The 21,681-nt window shown below is 45.6% G+C and overlaps 1 protein-coding gene across 2 annotated transcripts in view; it reads right to left on the reverse strand.

The window, feature by feature from the left end:
- The window catches only part of APPL2 (adaptor protein, phosphotyrosine interacting with PH domain and leucine zipper 2), a 55,449-nt gene that overhangs the window by 4,928 nt on the left and 28,840 nt on the right, over positions 1 to 21,681 (reverse strand). For both annotated transcript variants that reach the window (XM_018048205.1, XM_018048206.1), the window contains exons 8-17: positions 21,255 to 21,401; positions 17,908 to 17,990; positions 14,487 to 14,645; positions 12,660 to 12,848; positions 11,182 to 11,224; positions 11,034 to 11,090; positions 10,845 to 10,933; positions 5,064 to 5,222; positions 4,853 to 4,905; positions 2,789 to 2,963 (exon numbers count right to left, since the gene is read on the reverse strand). In XM_018048205.1, the coding sequence (XP_017903694.1) occupies positions 2,789 to 2,963; positions 4,853 to 4,905; positions 5,064 to 5,222; positions 10,845 to 10,933; positions 11,034 to 11,090; positions 11,182 to 11,224; positions 12,660 to 12,848; positions 14,487 to 14,645; positions 17,908 to 17,990; positions 21,255 to 21,401 (1,154 nt within the window). The remainder of the gene's footprint in view (positions 1 to 2,788; positions 2,964 to 4,852; positions 4,906 to 5,063; positions 5,223 to 10,844; positions 10,934 to 11,033; positions 11,091 to 11,181; positions 11,225 to 12,659; positions 12,849 to 14,486; positions 14,646 to 17,907; positions 17,991 to 21,254; positions 21,402 to 21,681) is intronic.

Raw genomic sequence — 21,681 nt, forward strand, 5'->3', positions numbered from 1 at the left:
TGGGGTAAGACCCTCCATAAATTTCAAAGAGGTGGTTAACAAAATATGCATGGAATTTTAAGCTGCAAAGCTAAATAATTATTTATGTCTTCATTAGTGAGTATGAATTTAATAATTTTTAAAATACACATCATAAGCATTTCCCTCAAGTTGGGATAACCGAAGTATTTTGTAAAAGTTTTCTATAAATGGAAATTTAAAACTTTTAGTTTGCTGTGTATAACAGGTAACCTGTATTTGCTTTTAAAAGATCTGATTTTCTGTGTGACTTCTAAAAAACATATGAATTCCCATATAAGGATGTGTGTGTATATAGTGGTAAAATAGACCTAACATCAAATTGACCATTCTTGATACTTAACACATCACAGGACTGAACAAGCATCACCACTATCTAGTTCTAGCTTCATCACCTCAGAGGGAAATTCTGTATCCATTAGAGCAGTCACTTCCCATTCTCCTTTCTTCTCAGCTTTTGGCATTTCTCACTAATCTCTGTCTCTGTAGATTTGCCTATTCTGGATGTATGTGGCTTTTTTGTCTGTCTTTCAATTAGTATAATGTTTTCAAGGTTCATCTGTGTTGTATATACTACATATGTAGTATGTAGTATATACTTCATTCCTTTTTTTAAAATTTATTTTTAATTGGAGGATAATTGCTTACAATATTGTGTTGGTTTCTGCCATACATCAGCATGAGTCAGCCATAGGTATACATATGTCCCCTCCCTCTTGAACCTCCATTCCTTTTTAAGGCTGAGTAGTATCCCACTGTACGTATATACCACATTTTGTTTATATATTCATCTTTTGATGGACATTGGATTATTTCTCTACCTTTTGGCTACTGTGTATAGTACTCTTATATGAATACTTGTTTTAAATTCTTTTGGCTATCAACTCGGGAATGGAATTCTATGTTTAAGCTACAAAGGAACTGCCAAGTTACTTCCCACAGTGGCTGAACCATCTTACATGCCCACCAGCAACGGGTTCCAGTTGCTTCACATCCTTGCTAACACCTGCTATTTTCTTTTTTTTTTTTAATCTATAGTCATCCTTGTGGGTATGAAGTGGCTCTGGATATGATTTACATGTTAGTTACTAATGACAGACATATTTTCATGTGCTTGTTGGCCAATTACATATCTTTGGAGGAATAGATAGTCCTTTGTCCATTTTTAAACTGAGTTTTTCCTTTGTTGATATGTGAGAGTTCTGTGTATTAGACAAAGGATTTGAAAATGTTTTCTCCCATTCTGTGTGTTGTCTTTGCACTTTTTTTGGATTGTGTTCTTTGATGCACTATGTTTTTTCTCAGTGCTTTTACATAAATTTAATCTTTTTGGTGATGATTATAAGAACAATGAGACAATGCCTATGAAAGGTCCAGGGCATACTTGGAGAAAACCTTTAAATAAATGTAAGTTTTTATTCGTAAGAACCTCATTCTTGAAGCAGGGCACTCAAACCCAGTGCTCTGGGACAACCCAGAGGGGTTGGGGGGAGGATGGAGAGGGGGGTTCAGGATGGGGGGGGACACATGTACACTCATGGCTGATTCATGTCGCTGTATGGCAAAAACCACCCCAATATTGTAATTAGCCTCCAATTAAAATGAATAATTTTTTAAAAACCCTCATTCTTAGTAGGTTTGTAACAAATGAAAAGGACTGATTTTAATAAATGGAAGAAACTATATTTGATTTTTGCCAAAGTACTGGTTAACTTTTTTTGAAACTTACCATTTATTGAGCACTTTCTATGTGCCAGTCATGGCTGTAAATGTTTTACATGAATTAACTCATTTATTCCTCATGACAACACTATGTGGAGTAGGATATGGTTGTTTTCATTTTATAACTGAAGAAACCGAAGCACAAAGGTTAAGTAACTCGCTCAAGTTCAAACAACTAATAAATGCCAGAGTCAGGAATAAGGCTCTAAAGCAGTGCTGCTGTCCCATAGAAATTTAATGTAAGCCTTATATGTAATTCAAAATTTTCTAGCAGCTGCATCAAAAAAAAAAAGTGAAAGCAAGTGAAATTAATATAATAGATCAAAACTATTATCAGCTAGACATGTTACTAACATAACAATTACTTTGCTTTCTCTTTGAGGTGGGTACGATAGTATGAGAGCTTAAATATTCGTATGTGTTTTACACTTCTCAGTTCAGATGACTTAGGTTTCAGATATTACATGTAGCTGCAGTATGGACAGTGCAGGTCTTAATAAAACCTGTGCCAACCACAGCTTGACCACTGTTTGCCATCATTCATACAGCTCTTGTTACTTGAAACCCCAAATCACATAGTTGATATGGCTTGACTTGTTTATTTTCAGCCCAAGAAATATTAACCAGGTTTTCCTTGTGGTGGTCTAGTTATCTCAGGTAGGCTCGTGTTCTGTTTTCAGTTTTTAAATTTTTATTACACAGTACACTGAGGTGAAAAAGAAAAAACAAAACCCCTTTCATTTGTAAGCTCTGAGAGAGAGAAACACTCAAATGACAGCATCTTTATGCATAATGGGGCAGGATTCACTCACCACTAAAAACACCAGTTTCTAAAAATAACAGCTTTTGTCTTTAAGAGCACTTCTTTTAGCCAGTGTATCTTATGAAATTGAAATGTATTATAAAAAGCAAAGCAGAAACATGAATAGTGTCTTCACTTAATCCAATCAAGCAAGTATTCTGCTGTGAACATTCTAGATGATTAGACGTGACTTAACAGGGAATTAGTAGAAGCTGTAAGAAAGTCCGAAAATGAAACTGAACGTACCTCAGAGTCTGACTGGTGACCATCAGATGAGATTCTGTCATCCGGAAGATGTTATGGATAGCCCGAGCAGCCAATACTTGTCTCATTGCTTCGTAAATCACTTCCGTAGTGTTGTCTGTTTTGACTGCCATTGATCCCAAAAACCGAACTATAAACATCTGCTGCAAAAGGGAGTCTGCAAGAGAGCATTTTCTGCTCAGGATCATGTTCACTTCCTGCCTGCCGACCCACGTACAAGAGGCACACGTGCTGGTCTGAGGACAGGCCAACTTCAGATTTTCCTTGCTTTCTGGAGGGCTTTCTAAAGCCAAAACTTCTCAATACTCTGATTATGTAAACCACAAACCGCCAAAGCTCTGAATCTTCTATTGTCTATATGTCTGTTTGGAACTATTCATTAGACTAGAAAAGCATCTTTTTCTTCATCTATAAAATGAAACCAGATGAATGTCCTTCTAGCACTAAAACTCTAGGTGACCACATGTAAGAGAAAGTGTATCATCTTATCTTCTCTCTGAAAATGAGCTTTTCCAGATAATAGAACATTTGGCCTGCTGACAAAATCCTTATAGAAGAAAATTTATTTGAAGAAAGTAAGACCAGATGTTGGATCTCACTCAATTTATGCACATCATTTATTACTGAAGGGCAGTGATGACATTCCATAAACTCTGGGAGGTCTCAAACTGTTAACTTACTTGATGCTAATGAGCTTACAGTATTTGCTTCTTGATAATGACACATAACCTGACAAACAGTAACAGCAATCACAACTGGAAATCATGAAGAAGGTTTGAAAGATCGTTTTTTTCCTGTAAGAACAACAGTTCTCCTTTCCACCATTTGAAAGTAAGAAGCCTACATTTTCTTCACTTGTCTTCCCTATTAGTATCCTAGCCCCTAAAAAACAACTGGTGAAAAAACACATTAGGGAAATATAACTGACATGTTATATAAATGGTTACTCCCATATGAAGATAGTTTTTACAAGTTTGATATTTTCTGTTTAGACCAGTAACAAACAGTGTGGACTGTGCGAAAAGTCAGCTAGAGAGTCAGATCTGAGGCACAGCCTATTTAATAACATTATTTTTCATTTTTCTGCCTAAAGCTGTGAGGACTGCCTCTTCACAAGTCCTACTTTTAAATAAGTGGCATTTCATTCTAATGACATTCTGTGGCTTCAGTCAGGAAGCCGTGTTAAAACAAAAGGCCTTGCCAGCACTTATAAACTGTCCCGGCTGGGAGCTGCAGCTCTGTGGGGAAGCAGGTTATGGTTAGCTCTATCGGGTGTGTTATGTACCTTATAAGAATGTAAATCAGACAATAACAATCTGAGTTATAATGAATTAAATACCTTTTTTTTCCCCCCCAATTTCATGTCATCTTCAAATTTAAGAATGAGTTGTTTTTGTGCTTTTGGTTTTCTAAAATGAAATAGCATATTTAAGATATCTGGATTTTATCCTCTTGGAGTCTGTTTTGCAGTAATATGATAGCAGATTTAGATTTGGCAACATTGCTCTGCAGGAGCTACAAAAAGGTAATGGATGTGGCTAAATGGTACGGTGCTTGCAGAAAATGTCAACCACCCCTGAGTTTTTATGCTGCTGCTGCTGCTCCGTCGCTTCAGTCGGGTCCGACTCTGTGCGACCCCACAGACGGCAGCCCACCAGGCTCCCCTGTCCCTGGGATTCTCCAGGCAGGAACACTGGAGTGGGTTGCCATTTCCTTCTCCAATGCATGAAAGTGAAAAGTGAAAGTGAAGCCACTGAGTCGTGTCCAACTCTCAGTGACCCCATGGACTGCAGCCCACCATGCTCCTCCATCCATGGGATTTTTCAGGCAAGAGTACTGGAGTGGGGTGCCATTGCTTTCTCCGAGTTTTTACGCTAGACCTGTCCTAATAGCATTCTGTCCTAATGAGTTTTCACACAGAACACCTGTGGGTCATAATTTCAATTCACAGTTCAAGTCAAAGCTTTTTGGAACATGACTTCACATTCAAGGGCCCTGATTATTCTGTGCTGGGGAAAGAAAAAGCACACAGAATAAGCCACTTACCTTCTGCTTCTGGAAATGTTGCATCCTCAGTTTCACCAAAGGGGTTGGTACGCCTAGGGGGACAGCCAGAGTCAAAACAATCCCAAGGGCATCAGTTCAAAGAATGCTTAACACCTGAACTCTATGCAAGAAGGGGACGGTCTCGGGGGGTGGGGGTGAGGGGCGGGAGAATGACATTCTCCCAGAAATAACCCCCCTTATTAGCCCATACCTGCCGCCTCTGTTCTGATCAAGGAATTCTGTAGCGGGAAGTACAATGTCAAACTGAATAGGTGTTCCAGGCGCAATTAGTTGTTCAGCTTCAGGTATAACGACTGTCGCTTTCGGAACTATCTTGTCATTTTCCATCTCTGAACCTTTCACATTCTGGCTGGAGTACAAAGTTGGAAAAAAAATTTTTTTAATGCCTTTTGACCTTAAGTTTACAATCAAATGAATACATGTCCAATGCCTATGTGACTTTTACAGGTAGATAAGGGAGAAGATCTAACTTACTCTTCCAATAAATCTTTTAAGATGTCATTCACGTCCGTGGTTAAAATTCCTGGGATATTCCCACTACCTACAGCTGGTTCTATGCATGAGATTCCACATGATGCTAGACCGCTTCTTCTATTACCTGTTAATTTCCTGTATCTTTCTCTCTTTAAGACAGGTTTTTGAGGGCAGGAGCTGTAGCTAAATCATATTTATCACTTGGTACACAGTTCAGTTCAGTCGCTCAGTTGTGTCCGACTCTTTGCGACCCATGAATCGCAGCACGCCAGGCCTCCCTGTCCATCACCAACTCCCGGAGTTTATTCAGACCCACATCCATCAAGTCAGTGATGCCATCCAGCCATCTCATCCTCTGTCGTCCCCTTCTCCTCCTGCCCCCAATCCCTCCCAGCATCAGAGTCTTTTCCAATGAGTCAACTCTTCACATGAGGTGGCCAAAGTACTGGAGTTTCAGCTTTAGCATCATTCCTTCCAAAGAAATCCCAGGGCTGATCTCCTTCAGAATGGACTGGTTGGATCTCCTTGCAGTCCAAGGGACTCTCAAGAGTCTTCTCCAACACCACACTTCAAAAGCATCAATTCTTCGGCACTCAGCCTTCTTCACAGTCCAACTCTCACATCCATACATGACCACAGGAAAAACCATAGCCTTGATTAGACGGACCTTAGTCGGCAAAGTAATGTCTCTGCTTTTGAATATGCTATCACTTGGTCATAACTTTTCTTCCAAGGAGTAAGCGTCTTTTAATTTCATGGCTGGAGTCACCATCTGCAGTGATTTTGGAGCCCCCCAAAATAAAGTCTGACACTGTTTCCACTGTTTCCCCATCTATTTCCCATGAAGTGATGGGACTGGATGCCATGATCTTCGTTTTCTGAATGTTGAGGTTTAAGCCAACTTTTTCACTCTCCACTTTGACTTTCATCAAGAGGCTTTTTAGTTCCTCTTCACTTTCTGCCATAAGGGTGGTCATCTGCGTATCTGAGGTTATTGATATTTCTCCCAGCAATCTTGATTCCAGCTTGTGTTTCTTCCAGTCCAGCGTGTCTCATGATGTACTCTGCATATAAGAAACATCTATTTCTGCTCTATTGACTGTGCCAAAGCCTTTGACTGTGTGGATTACAATAAACTGTGGAAAATTCTGAAAGAGATGGGAATACCACACCACCTGACCTACCTCTTGAGAAATCTGTATGCAGGTCAGGAAGCAACAGTTAGAACTGGACATGGAACAACAGACTGGTTCCAAATAGGAAAAGGAGTATGTCAAGGCTGTATATTGTCACCCTGCTTATTTAACTTCTATGCAGAGTACATCATGAGAAACGCTGAACTGGTACACAGTAGGCACTCACAAATGTTTGCTGAATGAACACTACATTTTGGCCTAGCACTCAACCACCTGGCTTTCCTTCTCCTGAGGGCCTCCCTCTCCGCCCCCTCAATGCGCCCTCCACTGTGCTCCTCCTGCCACCGACTCTGCCTCAGTTCCACTGCTCACCCACTCTCTCCCACACTGCAAGCGTCAGCTCAGATCGCCCTCCATCCACCAGGCCTTGCAAGCCAGCCTGACCCTCTCCCTCCTCTGCAGTCCTGCGTTTCTTCTCGGGAAGTCAGGAGGACAGTCTTGGACTTCCCTGTGCCTCCAGGGCTCAGCACTGGACCCACACATGCTGTTGGGAGATTGTGGCCAGATAGTAGAGCACTGTCTGAACAGTGATTCACTCTGTCTGTTCTCTTCCCAGTGTCAGCATAATTTAACCTTTCATAAGTTTACAGCCTTTTCTCCCCAGCTAGAGTGTAAATGCCTGTGAGGGGCAAAGAAAGTAAAAGTATTTTGATTTCTTACACTATTTGAACCAAAAGAAGACTCTCAGTATCTTTCCATTCATTTGATATTTTGTGTATCAGTATTTCAAATTTGTCAAGTGTCAGTAACTTAATATGTTATAAGGAACTATTTTATAGTATCATCTGACAAATGAGCATAATGAATGGAAAGTGGACAGGGATACAATGGACAGAAGAGTAGATGATCACTACAAGGAGACACACTTAGTTTAACCTCCACTGTTAACAGAAAAGGAATCCATGGCCTCTAGAGAAGCTGATGATCCTGAATGTGCTCGGTCATCTGGTGGGCGAGCTAGATTAAGAACTGAGTCTTTCCCACAGTATCACACTGCCTTAGTAACCAGAATGACAGAGTCACACCTGCTATTCAACGCAGTCTTTAAGAGGGGAGTGTGATACAAGTGACTCACTGGAGGAAGGTGTGAGTCTGACTTCCTTCATAGTCTGTCCGTCTCCCTCCTTCCCAAGCTCATCTATTTGGCCTCCCTTGGCTGACCATCATCTAGTTACACTGATACCTTTCAGTTCCCAAAAGACACCAAGCTCTTCTCTGCCATTCAGCCTCCACAGCTGATGTCGGGAATGCAGTATGTCTGACTCTCTGCAAGAGAGGCTACTTCTCTTCTCTTACTTCTCAGTTTAAATACTATCTCCCCAGACAGGCCCTAAATTGGTCTCCTCTTTATTCTTTATGACAGCATTCTTATCTTTACCATAATGCTTTCTGTATTTCAACTTATTTACCTTTTGCCTGTCTTTCCCTACAAATCTGTAAGTTTCATGCTCTAGCTCATTGCCTGGCCACATACTGGACATTTAACAAACGTGTGTTGAACAACAGGATAAATGAATGAATATCAGATATAAGTAACTGCAGAACGAGTGAAGGCCACACGAGATTTGCTTGGAAGTGAACACAATTTCCCCAAGAACAGTTTCTCTGCTTCATTCCCTGTCATCAAAACATTTCTTTATCCTTAATGAGTGGACCCTAAGAGAGTACCCCGCCCCTCCACTGCTCAGAGACCACCTGGCAGCTGTGTGTCACCCTTCCAATCTCTGGGCAGATTCAGCCAGCTGGCTAGTCTTTTTTTTCTAGGGATTCTTCTGTGGGGTCCTTTCTAAGAATGTGGTTTACATATTCTAGAGCGGAAGAGAAAAATCAGTTACTGAATCTGAGCTGCAAACTGTTTTTCAGAAAGCCAATCAGACCTTTTAATTACTAACTTTGGCACCCCAGAAAGACGGCGTTTTAAGAGCAGGAAGAGGTGGTCTCGGAGGTGGTCTAATTCATTTCATGTCAGAGTCGGGACAGAGGCCTGGAGTGTTGATGACTCACTCAGGGACATCTATCTGTGTTCAGAGCAGAGCTGTTGGTAAGACCACGTCTCCTGACTTCAGTGCATGTTCTCCGCTCTGTCCCCTCACACTCGCGTGGCTTTACAAAGAGAGGACAGACACTGACCCAATCCGAGGCTCAGAGAGGAGCCCCACTGGCTCGATCTGTATTTCCATTTCCATTCATAAAGTGCTTTCCTTAAAGCTGCACTTGATAAGTATGCTACTTGTATGTAAACTGATACCCTTAAATTAGGGCACTGGAGTGTTCTCAAGACTTGTTGCCTCCTCATTTTCATTCCCTTGGCTCAAGTTCTCCTCACGGGACATCCTATGGGGCCCTCTGCCCTTCTCTTCTCCCACCCCACCCACTCCTAGAACGGTCACCAAGCAGTCTTCCCACGCTGTTCCGACTGCCTCCCCACTTCTCAAAGCCTGCAGTCCTGCTCCGCTGCCATTCTTTCAAGACTCAACCTCTCTTCTGTTTCATCTCATGCTCTTCCTCCTCACATCCCCATATTGGGTGTGTGAACACTGGCTCCACACTGCACAGCACTGAGACCCTGGGAAGTTACTTAACTGAGCTTTCTGAGAACTTTCTTCTGGAATCACTGGACGGTATCTGTAAAACACGTAACGGGGTTCTTTCTACCATGCCACTGAAGATGGGTGCCTGATACACTCATGATTTAACTCACCCTTTGATACCACGCTTTCATCAGCATAACAGATAAATCAGCCTTCTATTATTTAACTAATGGAAAATCCCGTTTAGATAAAGGGGGGCATTCCTAGAATAAATCCTAATGCAGCATTCTAAACAAGAGGATAGCTGTCTGTGTGAAAATGCTCACTATAAATGACAACAGCAAGTAAAGGAAGGGAAGACAACCAGTGTAGTCAAACAGACAATAATTGATGGAATAGTGTGGCGTCAAAGCATCACCCTGCTTATTTAACTTATATGCAGAGTACATCATGAGAAACGCTGGACTGGAAGAAGCACAAGCTGGAATCAAGATTGCCGGGAGAAATGTCAATAACCTCAGATACGCAGATGACCACCCTTATGGCAGAAAGTGAAGAGGAACTAAAAAGCCTCCTGATGAAAGAGGAGAGTGAAAAAGTTGGCTTAAACCTCAACATTCAGAAAACGAAGATCATGGCATCCAGTCCCATCACTTCATGGGAAATAGATGGGGAAACAGTGGAAACAGTGTCAGACTTTATTTTGGGGGGCTCCAAAATCACTGCAGATGGTGACTCCAGCCATGAAATTAAAAGACGCTTACTCCTTGGAAGAAAAGTTATGACCAACCTAGATAGCATATTCAAAAGCAGAGAGATTACTTTGCCAACTAAGGTCCATCTAGTCAAGGCTATAGTTTTTCCTGTGGTCATGTATGGATGTGAGAGTTGGACTGTGAAGAAGGCTGAGTGCTGAAGAATTGATGCTTTTGAAGTGTGGTGTTGGAGAAGACTCTTGAGAGTCCCTTGGACTGCAAGGAGATCCAACCAGTCCATTCTGAAGGAGATCAGCCCTGGGATTTCTTTGGAAGGAATGATGTTAAAACTGAAACTCCAGTACTTTGGCCACCTCATGTGAAGAGTTGACTCATTGGAAAACTGATGCTGGGAGGGATTGGGGGCAGGAGGAGAAGGGGACGACAGAGGGTGAGATGGCTGGATGGCATCACTGACTCGATGGTTGTGAGTCTGAGTGAACTCCAGGAGTTGGTGATGGACAGGGAGGCCTGGCATGCTGCGATTCATGGGGTTGCAAAGAGTCAGACATGACTGAGTGACTGAACTGAACTAAAAGCAACAATTATGAAAAAAGTAAAAATATGAAAATATGTATGTGAAACAAATGCACATATGAAAATACCACTGTATGTGCTGATAAGGCCTGCAGCTGTAACATGGACACACAAAAGGTGATTTTCTTCCTTATTTTAAAAAATTTTGTTTTGGTTCCATAACTCTGTTGATACTGATACAAATGTGGGGAGAACGCCTATTAGACACTCAGTGCACATTCTATTTGCTCAGGCTGGAGCTGCATGGGCCCAGGGAAGGACGCTGATGTTGAAAGCTGACAGCTCTGAATCCTGGCTTGGCCCCCCATCTGTGGTGTGACCTTGAGCAAAGTGTTTACCCTTTCCTGGTCAGAGTTACTGTTTCTGTAGTACAGGGCTGAACTGGGAGGTCTGGAAAGATGAAATTTCTAGTACATGTGAAATTCTTAATACAAAGTTTGGCTCCATAAAAGCTACTTTTCTTTTGTCCTTTAGTTACCTGGGGCATGGACTTTCTTGTTTTTTGGCAAAGCTTGTAATTGGAGTCACTGCTTGGAGAGCCGTCTGATTCAGCTTGATGGCGACTGCCTAAAAATCCACAGGAAGACACACTCAGGTCCAGGAGGTGGACGCTTACCTTTCACACTAAGAAAAGTGCTGAGATGCAGGGGTGGTGGCTGTGAATTACCTCTGGGTTGTCAGTCAGGTAGATCTGTCTGGAGATGTTGTTTATTGCACATATCCACTGCAAAGGACATTTAAAAAAAAAACAAAACCTGCTGAATCCCAAAGTCACCCACCATACTACAACAGAATGAAACAAACGAAATCTTTACCTCTTCATTTTCCTTTCTGCTTTCTGCCTGGAGGATTATTCCCCTGAAATAAAGTACATTTAAGTAAGTGCTTCCCAGATCTCTGTGACTGGGGCATACTTCCCTCCCCTGGGCCTCAGGTTTCCCATCTCTATAGTGAGCAGGCTGGACTCAGACCTGCTAGCCCAAGGTCATGATTCTGCAGCGTTGACCATCTTGTGGCTCTGCGTAGATGATCCAAGGTAGCCAAAACTGTGGCCTCACCACTCCAGCCACACCCAAAGAACCAGCAGCCATTCCACGCCTTCCTAAGAACTGAATCTCTGCATGCCGTGGACTGGGAGTAAGACACGTGTAATCCTGCCCTACTTCCATAAAGGCATCGCTCCTGAAGGGCTCCTCACCTGCCAGTTCCTGCGTTCCTCATCGCGTCTCTGGGAGCTGGGGAACGTGGATCGTATCCCTATTTCTTACCTCAGGGAAGTGAAGCCCAGAGGAGTTTCATAACTGCCTGGGACTGTGACTAGAATCCGGTATCTTCATTCCCAAGTCATTTCCCAGCACCCAGGGAGGAAGGATGATGTCTGAATATGCTCTGCCATTCTGGGAGAAGAGACGGTCTACACCATACAACACTGCGCCCTCCCCTGAGAATCTCAGCTCAGAAGCCCAGTGGAGAAAGGAAATGTAAGCAGAGCAGCGCTGAGCACAGGCCACTCCTCCCCACAAGCAGGTGAGGCCTAGAACACTTCACGGGGCTCCGGACTCCGTGAAGCAGTTTCAGACCACTGCTCCAAGTGAGAGGGGATCTCGCTCAGACAGGGTCTACTGTGATGATATGATCTGTGTAAGTGTGTGATCGGTCACTTCTGGGCCCAAGGTGCACAGCAGTATGTGGGGACAAGCGTGTTAATGACACAACACTGCTGCAGCCGAACGTCCTGCTCACGTCAGCTGTGTCAGCTGGAGCAGTGGACGCCTCAGGCAGGCACCCACTTCCCCTTTAGCTGCACAGCCAACCCACACGATGTGGACACAAAGGCTTGTCTAGTAACAGGAAGAGCCTGGCACCACCCCTCTCTCTTGAGTCTCTACTGATCAATAGCTCCTTCCATCGTGCTCTACACATGTAGGTCACCCCTTCTCCAAAGCCACACACAAACCCTCCCTGGGACTTCTCTTTTTTTGGCTGCATGGCACGCAGGATCTTAGTTCCCTGAACACGGATCCAACCTGCACCCCCAGCAGTGTAAGCATGGAGTCTTAACTACTGGACCTCCAGGGAAGTCTCCTCCCTGGGACTTCTTATAAAAGGCAGGCTGGACTCCATATGGTCCAGTATCCTTGTTTAAAGAGAACATAAAACCACCCTCAGGAAAGGTCAACATCACCCAGAGCGGGGCCTCCCCCAAGGAGGGCCAGCACACAGAGTGACTTAGGAGGCCCTCGCAGAGGTGGACTCACTGCCCATTCCTCCCACATAAACCCGCGTGGCCTACGCTTTTCCATTGGGAGTGGTGATCTGGAAGCAGTATCGTCGGTCCTCACAGTCCACCGCCATCACTGAGCAGTTGTCCAGGTCCTGGATCAGGCCCCCGGCCACGGCGCCCCTGGGCTGGCACATGAGATTCCCACCTTGGGTGAAGAAGTAGAGTCTCTCCCAGGTGGTTGAGACCAGCCCTGTTTTACTGTGAGAATTGAATTGTGAAAAGCCCATGAGCACTAGGAAGCATGAACGGCACCTCAAGAGTCTTGCTGCCTCTTTATGGGTACTGGTAGTGTTTCAGAGGACTTCCCTGGTGGCTCAGATGGTAAAGCCTCTGTCTACAATGCAGGAGACTCGGATTCAAGCCCTGCATTGAGAATGTCCCCTGGAGAAAGAAATGGCAATCCACTCCAGTACTATTGCCTAGAAAATCCCATGGACAGAGGAGCCTGGCAGGCTGCAGTCTATGGGGTCGCAAAGAGTCGGACACGACTGAATGACTTCACTTCACTTCAGTGTTTCAGAAACGATGGGTTTCTTGACATTAAAGCAAAAGTGCTTTGAAAAGAACTCAAGTGCAAAGACTAGCAGTGGGGGGGACAGTGCAGCCTGAGTGAGTGGGGAGATGACAGGCTCTGCTGGTCCCAGGGCCAGCTCCAGGATGTGTGCGGGGCACCTACGCCACTGCAGCCAGACTTGGCTTCTCAACCCAGTGTCAGCCATCGGACACCGAAAACCTCGAAGACCACTTCTCTTAAGACTCAGAGCTGAACTGCTCGAAATCTAGTTATAGAGTTACCAGGGTCACCTCAGCCCACAGCACATACCCCAGAATCCTGGGCACTTTTTATCAGACTGGGTTTTGTTCCAGCTTAGATGTTATTCTTGTTTTGTGGGCTGTTTACAAGAGAAAAATCCAGTTCCTGACCAGTAACACCAGAACCTTGTGGAGTTTTCGGTACAGAACTAAAGGAGATATGTGGCTTATGATCTTGACAAGCTTTACGGACTCTCGAAGAGCTCCACCCTGGAAGGAAAGCAGCTGGCAATTCCTCTTCATGCCCCCTCCATTTGAGGGGCGTCGAATATATTTACTTCATTCAGTGTGTACGGAGTGTGACTATGTATGGGGCACTAGGTTTCCAGCCTCAATAATTACAATTTCCAAAAATGGTAACAGCTAACACTGGAGTGCTTTTATCTGCTAGGAGTTACCTCAGTTAATCTTTGTAACAATTTTATGATGTAGGTTCAGTTTTCAGCTCTATTTGATAAATGAAGTGATCGGGGCCCCAGCCCAGCCAGGGCGTCTGACCAGTGGGAGTTCACCACTGCACCTGCTCTGCTCTTAGGCTCAGGTAAACCTGAGTGTCTCATTCATTTGAAATGGGCAGTTGGAAGACCTAAAGGTTAAATATGAGGTTCAGTCTATAGAAATCTAGACGACTCTGATAAGTTCCTGGCCCTCAAGACTCTGGCCTCAGTGCTGGGTCACTGGCACACTGCTCTCACCCACTGGGAGTCTGGGGAAGGGTCTCAGTGGTCTAGGACGATGACCACTAAGAGCAGTCTACTTACAAATGGCCCTGGTGAGCAGGAAGGGGTGGCCTGTGGTGTCTTGGGAGTCCACGTACTGGGTTCTTACACAACTGTTTCAAGCCCATCTCTCAGCACAGTTTGGGACCTGGCCCAGGTCCTGTGTCCCAGGCGGGAGGGGCGCCTGGTGGGAGCTCTTCCTCACCCTCACACACCCCCACCCTTTGATGGGGCACGTAACAGGTGCTCTCAGCCACTACTAGGGAACACAGCTTTTAGAAGGGGGCGGGCAGAGCACTCTTACTTTCTAAGATTAAGGTAACCAGCCTTCTGGATAAGGTTCCTGTTGATCTGGGGTGCAGCCACATCGAAGTCCGGGGTGTAAACAGCTTCGTCGAGAGAAAGTAATTCTTGCTGGGATGCCCTCATCTTCTCTGCTTCCACTTCTAGTTCCACCTGGATGCTTGAGACAGAAGGTGTCAGATCAGTCACTTGTCACAGCAGATGGTGGAGCCTCCCCATGGCTTCCTGGCTGACACAGGATACACAAGGCTCCACCCGAGGCCCTGAAAGCTGAAGACCACAGGGACTCCACTCTGTGTTACCTAAAGTGTTAACAAGACTGCTGTTTTCAAACAGAGCAGAACTGAATAGCACTGGGTGAGGCCTGAATCCAGGTAAGCAGTTACTCTGCTGACACAGTGGTGTCCAGGCTCAGAACTACCAGTGTGAGTTTGAGAAGGCAATCCCATCCTCGGGAGCCACAGGTGCTGGCAGCTGTGGAAGTGCCGGGGAGGCAAGAAGGAGACGGCCGTCATTATGCACCCACCTACCCATCTAGGCAGGAGTGGAGATGGCCACTGGAGACTGGAAAGCAACTAGAGCACAAACACAAAGGCAAGGCCAATGCTTCTCCCTTGTGTGACAGCTACTCAACTGCCCAGAGATGGCACGGGCTGGCGGGCCATAATTTGCCTATGGTCTGGCTTCATTTCCTTGTGCCCTGAAGTGTGGAAAACCTGGAAGCTTTACCTTGAAACAAGCAGCTAGCTGCCCTTTCTCCCCGATAAGCTGAGGCCCCAACAGCTACCACACCCAGTGAGGACAGCCTGGGTTATAAAGTCTTAAACGCAATCTGCCAGGATGGTCCCTCCACCCAAGAAAACAAACTCTGGAGGCACTGTTCCACTTCCCCACTGCAGTAAGGAGGCAGGACTGAACTCCACTGTTGATTTCAGAACGAAGCCTGGGGGCCACTGAGTCGAGGGTTTTAGAGTGAGCTCCTCAGCATTTCCTTCCAAAAGCGCTCTGCAGGTGAGTGAGCTCAGGCTTGGTCATTCCACGTTCTCCTCTTAGAGGTTCAGTGTCTACTGCCTGTCTACTGCCGTCTTGTTTAATGCTGCCCTGATACAAGCAGTCAGTCTGAGTTAATTTTGGCTGTTTGGACATTTGAATGGAATGCCTGGGGCTCCACCAATGAACCTCATTAGTTTAACCTGCCTGTCACTGCCAAGGCTGAGAGAAAGAAATGAGAAAAAAAAAAAAAAAAATTAAGCGGTAAGGATGTAGAAAGAGGAAGCCAAACGTATACAGAATCTGGTAGGCTCATCAGCTTTTGTGAGAAGCCTCTGAAGATCTCATGAAAGGTAAGCATGCTTTCCCCCAGAAGAGCCCTCATGTGAACCACCACCACATCATGCACACAACTGCAGGGAGCTTGTAGCCCCTTCCCCTCCCCAAGCCGTGTGGACTCAGGCTCAGACTCTGAGCTAATGCAGGAATTCAGAGAACAGGGGAGAAAAGTCACCATCTTCAAATGTTCCCTTCAAAGTTTTGTGTTTTTTTACAAAATCATGTTTTATTTAATTAAAAAGTGTGTGTGGAAAAAAAAAAAACAATAAAAAAGGCTGACATGTTATCACTTGGAGTAGGGATTAAAAGCAAAGCCCCTGGCACCAGAGGTGGTTTGAAATACCACCCATGTGGGTTCAGGCTGGGTTCTGAATCCTCTCACACCTGTATGGGAGGCCAGGCATCCATCTCCAGGGGAAGCATCACAGAGCCCAGAGCCTCCATGAGACACTCTTCCCTTGGCCTCTCAGGTGGGGTGGCTGCTGACATATGGCAGTGCAGCAGTAAGACCCTTCCCCATAGGCTGGCGGGGGTGGGGGGCAGCAGTATTTATCTACTCACCAGAAGAAAATGTAAGGGATAGGAAAATGAGAATTCTTAACTGTATGCTTTCACTGTTTGAACCAGGAGGTTCCGGGGCTCCCGAGTTCAGCTGGGAACCCCACCTGCTGCCTCTGTAGCAAAATGCCTCGTCAGGCAGCAGAAGCGCAACTCACAAAAGTAGACCCAGCCCTCGGGAGCAGGGTGTGTGGCCAGGGCCGAGTCACAAGACTGTGGGAACAGCTGGTGCCCTGGTGACAGTTCAGAGAGAGAGACGCCAGCAAGGAGAGGACGCGAGCACTGCAGCGTGCCGGAAATGGGCACAAACGTCCTGCCATCCGTTAATAAAAAAGTCTAGTCCACGAGAAAACCCTGAAGCACAAGTAGTTCTCGCAGAGACACAGAAAACCATGGGATTCTGAGAGTTAAGCAGGATGAGAGAGGCGGCGAGAGAGAAGGGAGAGCGTTTTGCAGTGACAAGTTAATGGGCTCCCTATTTTCACTTTCTCCTGACACTCCTGGGGTTCACAATCAAATTACAAGGCAGGAAATTGAATTCAGATTTCACAAATTGCTTTCTAGCATAATTATAAATTTAACGTGCATGCAGCAATCAGAGGAAAAAAAGTTTGGGGACTTTCACGAAGGAATATACGCTTTCCTGAACCGCAGCTCTCCATGTATTGCCCAAACAAATTCTGCTCCTTGGCCTTTTAAAGATACTTTGAAATGCAGCATCCTCAAGAAAATGGACAACACTCATTTTTCCACACAAAATAAGATCCTATACTTATATTTCTATTTTGTACACTGACTTGTCAGTTATACATCTATATATACAGAGAGACAACATTTCTGTATTCCAGGAATCGTGAGGAGTGCTCAAGGAACCACACGTCTGTGCTGTTAATGAAATGAGCCTGGCATTGGCAGTGCCTGGGCGCCTTCCGTGAGCTCACTAGCGGGGACACTGATGACAGGAAGCGAGGAGACTCAGAGCAGCCGCAGCCTCAATTAAACGTGGGCAGGACGGTCTGCATTTGCAAAGCTGAGCTGCAGTTTGGTAAATGAATTTTAAAAAGGCTTAATGTCTTATTTATCTATTTGTCATTCACAAATGATGCTGAGTTTCCTGAAAAGCTGCAGCACTTCTGGCTGATAACCCCATTAGCTCTCAAAGAAAAAAGCAAGCCACTCTTCTACACCGGACTCATAGGCTTATAACGTGAAACTTGAGTATTAAAAAAGATGTTAAGAAGAGGAACTTGGACTTAATGGGAAAGTACCCTTGTGGACGTTTTAATTTTTATTTAGAATTTGTAGTAGATAGGACTCTGGCTCCATACAAGTCAAGAACTGCAGAAATCATGACTTTCCAAGCACACTACTCAACAAAGAGCACAGCAAAGAGATGGGTGCCGTCTCTGAGCGTTTTTGGAGTGGAGGCGGTCAGGGTCGGGGGCTCTGTGGGGCCCTCCCCTCACCTTGCAGAGAGACTGACTCACAAGAAGAGACAAAAGGCAAAGGAGATTCAAACCAGAGCACAGCATTACCTTTGAACCATGTCTGCGACGGAGGATAAGAAGCCGTCCATACTCTGGGAAAACATCTCTGCTCCCTTCTTAAAAAAGTTAATCTGAAAGATACAATTTTGACATTCTGAAAACTGTCTGGAAAAGGTGATTGATAAAACTCATGAAATGTGAGCTTGACAGCACCAGGGCAGTTGACCCTCCTGCCCGCAGCATTCACTGCCTCCCAGCTGAGGCCCACCTCACCAGCCGAGAGTTACTCCCAAAGCCCTCAGTGCGTCGGTAGAGGGAGGGGGGTGAAGCCTGCTAGCTTACTGAAAGGCTGTGAAGACCAGAGGTAGTATAAGGGCTTGGTACATACCCTCCTCATCAATAACTACTACTGATAATATTTACATATTATCATCTGCCTTTTTCCTGTGTGAATTGAGAGTCATCTCTTCAGGGCCAGTATTAGGTCTTATTCACCTTTGGGTCTCCAGCAGCCAACACGGTGACATGCACAGCACCAGCAAGAAGCAGAGAAGCAGTGTGCAGCTCTCAGTGAAGGGAAGGCCACACTGACGGCCTCTTCTCACTGAGCCACGTGTGGCTCTGAACATAGGCCAGACAGATGGTGACCTGGCTGCCAGCTTGCAGAAGGAAAATGGGGCTGAAGATCCTTAAAAGGCCCTTCCAACTCTGACATCAACTTAAAGGGGATCGTGCATGAGAAGGACACAGCAGGGCTGTGGCACTGTGTAGGTGCTGGACACTGGGGGCGGGGCCCTCCTGCTCCCCAACATTCTGATGTGGAAGCAGGTCTTATCTGGGTGGTGGGCATGGAAATCCACCTTTCACCTCTAAGAGGCTAGGAGGTATCATTGGTACAGTTCTGACATCCTCACACCTGGGCCCCCAGACACCCTGGGGAGGCACATACACCAGTGTACTTAGTTCTTACGGTACAGAAACACAAGGCTTGGGGTATTCCTAATGCGAGGAATACCTGTAGGGAGATGACCTGGCTCCGTGATCTTGGACCCATACAGAGATCAACACTGTAAATGCCACTCTGAGTCCCAGAAATGTTAAACATCAAAGTCTGTTAAATAAGCATTCTACATTTCTGAGGGCACAGCATGAAGGTGGCTTTTCCTCTCCTTCCCCACCCTGAACTCCTTGGAATTGATACTAAGTCTATACCTCAGCTCCTCTACTATTCTGTAAAGGCCGAGGGCAGAGGCTCATGCAGTCCTTTAAACCACCTGACGGAAGGAAGGCATTCACCACCGGCTTCTACAACCACGTGATATGACTCACCCTGTAAATACAACGTTTTTTGTGTTCTCATGTACCTGTACACAGATTACAAAACCTCAATCTGTGGGTAGGCATCAAGATTGAATCATAGCTTAATTGGAAACCTGTTTACTGAGGGCCAGAGAAGGAAAAACTGGAGTCAAACCACCTTCACTGAAGTGGATGGTGCTGAGAAGTCTCATTTGGTGCAACATCATCCGAAGCCCTCAGTTTGTGGCCCTCTGTGAACAGCAGAAGTACTGTGGTCACATGACCATCAGCTACCAAAGCAGATGCTCCGTGGGCAGTGGGTAGAGGGCTGATGAGGCAGGAGGACAGTGAATGCTTCAGAATCATCCAGAGATTCACGGTGTCAGACAACAACCTCGTTTACAGGAAGGAACTATTGTTTTTACCAGAATTTAGAAGTCTGCAGGGTGAGACTTTCATCCAGCCTTCTATCTTGAAATCTGCATACTTTTCATATAAAAAATGAAACATGCCATCCTCAGTCCTCGAAAACGATGCTGCCACCACCCAACAAGGATGGTGTGCTCTGCTCTGCCTTCCTAGGTGCAGGGGCTACACCGCGCTACTGCACCTGATGTCTTGTCTTCCCCTCTGCGGCCAGGCTGGGAGATGCGCTAGAATCCTTGGCTGTGAAAGCCAGTGAAACAAGTCAGTATCAAACCCATCCTTCAGGCCTTGTGAGGACCCTCCTCTGACCAACCCAGCTCCCCAAGCACTGACCTGTCAGGCCTGGAGCTGTTCATCTTTCTGAGATGCTGAGTCCAGGTCCTTCCCTGACTTGGGGCCTCTAACTGAGAAAGAATACTGCTCCAAAGGCAAGAACTGCTAATCAAGGAGGTCAGATGTAACAAGAGGTATTAGTCAGAGAGAACAAGGGAGTACTGGCATTCTCTAACAATGCCAGGACAAAGGCAGGGGCAGAGGGACAGTATTTAGCAGAAGAGGGGAGGGCAGCAGAGTGTGAGTATACACGAGCAGACACATGTGCCCCTTCCGAGGAAGCTGGGCAGTGCCCAAGGATTTGCTCAGGATTGGGGCCCACAGCTGGACAGCGCTAGTCAGCTTTACTCAGCTGACACACAGATTATATTGCTCTAGTTAAATATTACCTCCGAAGACATAAGCTGACCTTACCGTCCCCACCACTAAACAATGTAACAAACATATTGAGAAGATAGCTGAGCTTAAATGTTTGAAGGTTCTCTCTTATTCTCTTTTAGAATGAAACGGATATTTTATTTTTTGGAAATATGTATTTTTAAAATGTATTTTAAAAATAATAGATGCTCACATGTGGGTTTTTTTTAAAGTTGTTTTTTTTATCTTCTCAACGTTTTGCTTCTTCACATTCCCTTCAGTCCCTAGAAGGTTAACTGAGAAGATTCCCAGGTGTTTCTCATGTGCCCAAGTGAGGTTTTGGAGCCAAGCTAAGTGGGGCAAACGCAGGGTAGGTAGGGGTGAAGTGCGAGGGCTGGTGTCCCAGGTCAAGGCCTCATCCTGAAACTGTAGCCTCCCTGCAGACAGTGTTCAGTAGTCCGTGAAATGGGAGGAAGAAGGTGGATCAGTATTCTACAGAGACTTCATCAGGCAGTGGCAATGTTTCCCCATGCCCCAGAAGCCAAGGTGCTGGCAATAACCTCAGCAAGGTTATCTTGTGAGAAGAGCCCTTCCCACACAGAAGACAAAGGAACATGCGGAGTCCTGGGTTGCAGGCCCAGTTCTACCAATCTGGGAGTCAGAGGCTTCTCAGAAAATTGGACCAGGCCTGGCTTTCATTGGAATCAGACACAAAGGCCATGCCAGCTCCTCCCCACGGGAGTCCTGGGAACGGGCCATTGTTTCCTGCACATACAGCCTAACAAGTCCAGCTACTGAGGACCCAGCCCCTCTGGAAGCTGTCCAAGTGCTGGCATCTAGTAGCTTCTAGGAAGGCTGTGCATCTGTGTTTTTTTCTCTGATGATGCTTCCATGTCTCCTAGGGGCTTCGTCAGCAGACCACCACGCTGTTCTCCACAGCTGGTCAGGTCTGAGGCCTCGGGGCAGGGGGACAGCCCTACCTGTCCATGGGCAAAGCCCAGCATGGGCTCCATCATGGCCACACGCTTCCTGTACTGCAGCGCATTGAGGGCACAGTAGTACTGAAGGGAGGAAAGGTGCTGTTTTCGCCGGGCTGCTGCCACCTCCTTCATGATTTCAGCCTTCACCTGGTTAAGAGAGGAAAGGAAAACCAATGGCAAGCTGTCCAAAGCAAGCGGCAATTCTGTACGGGCTGGCAACTTCAAAACATGTTTGTTTATTCATTAGAGCAATACTTGTGACAAAAAACATAAGGTTCTCCCCCAACTTTTTAAGAAGTCAAATTAAAAACACCAAAGTAATGGCATCTCAGTGTTTGTGAGGGTGAAGCCAAGACTTTCTGCTGGCAGTACTACAAAGAACTACAGTCCTTTAGGAGAACAATATGGCAGCATGCGATCAAAGCCA

Source organism: Capra hircus, chromosome 5, assembly GCF_001704415.2.
Source record: "Capra hircus breed San Clemente chromosome 5, ASM170441v1, whole genome shotgun sequence".
Lineage (NCBI taxonomy): Eukaryota > Metazoa > Chordata > Mammalia > Artiodactyla > Bovidae > Capra > Capra hircus.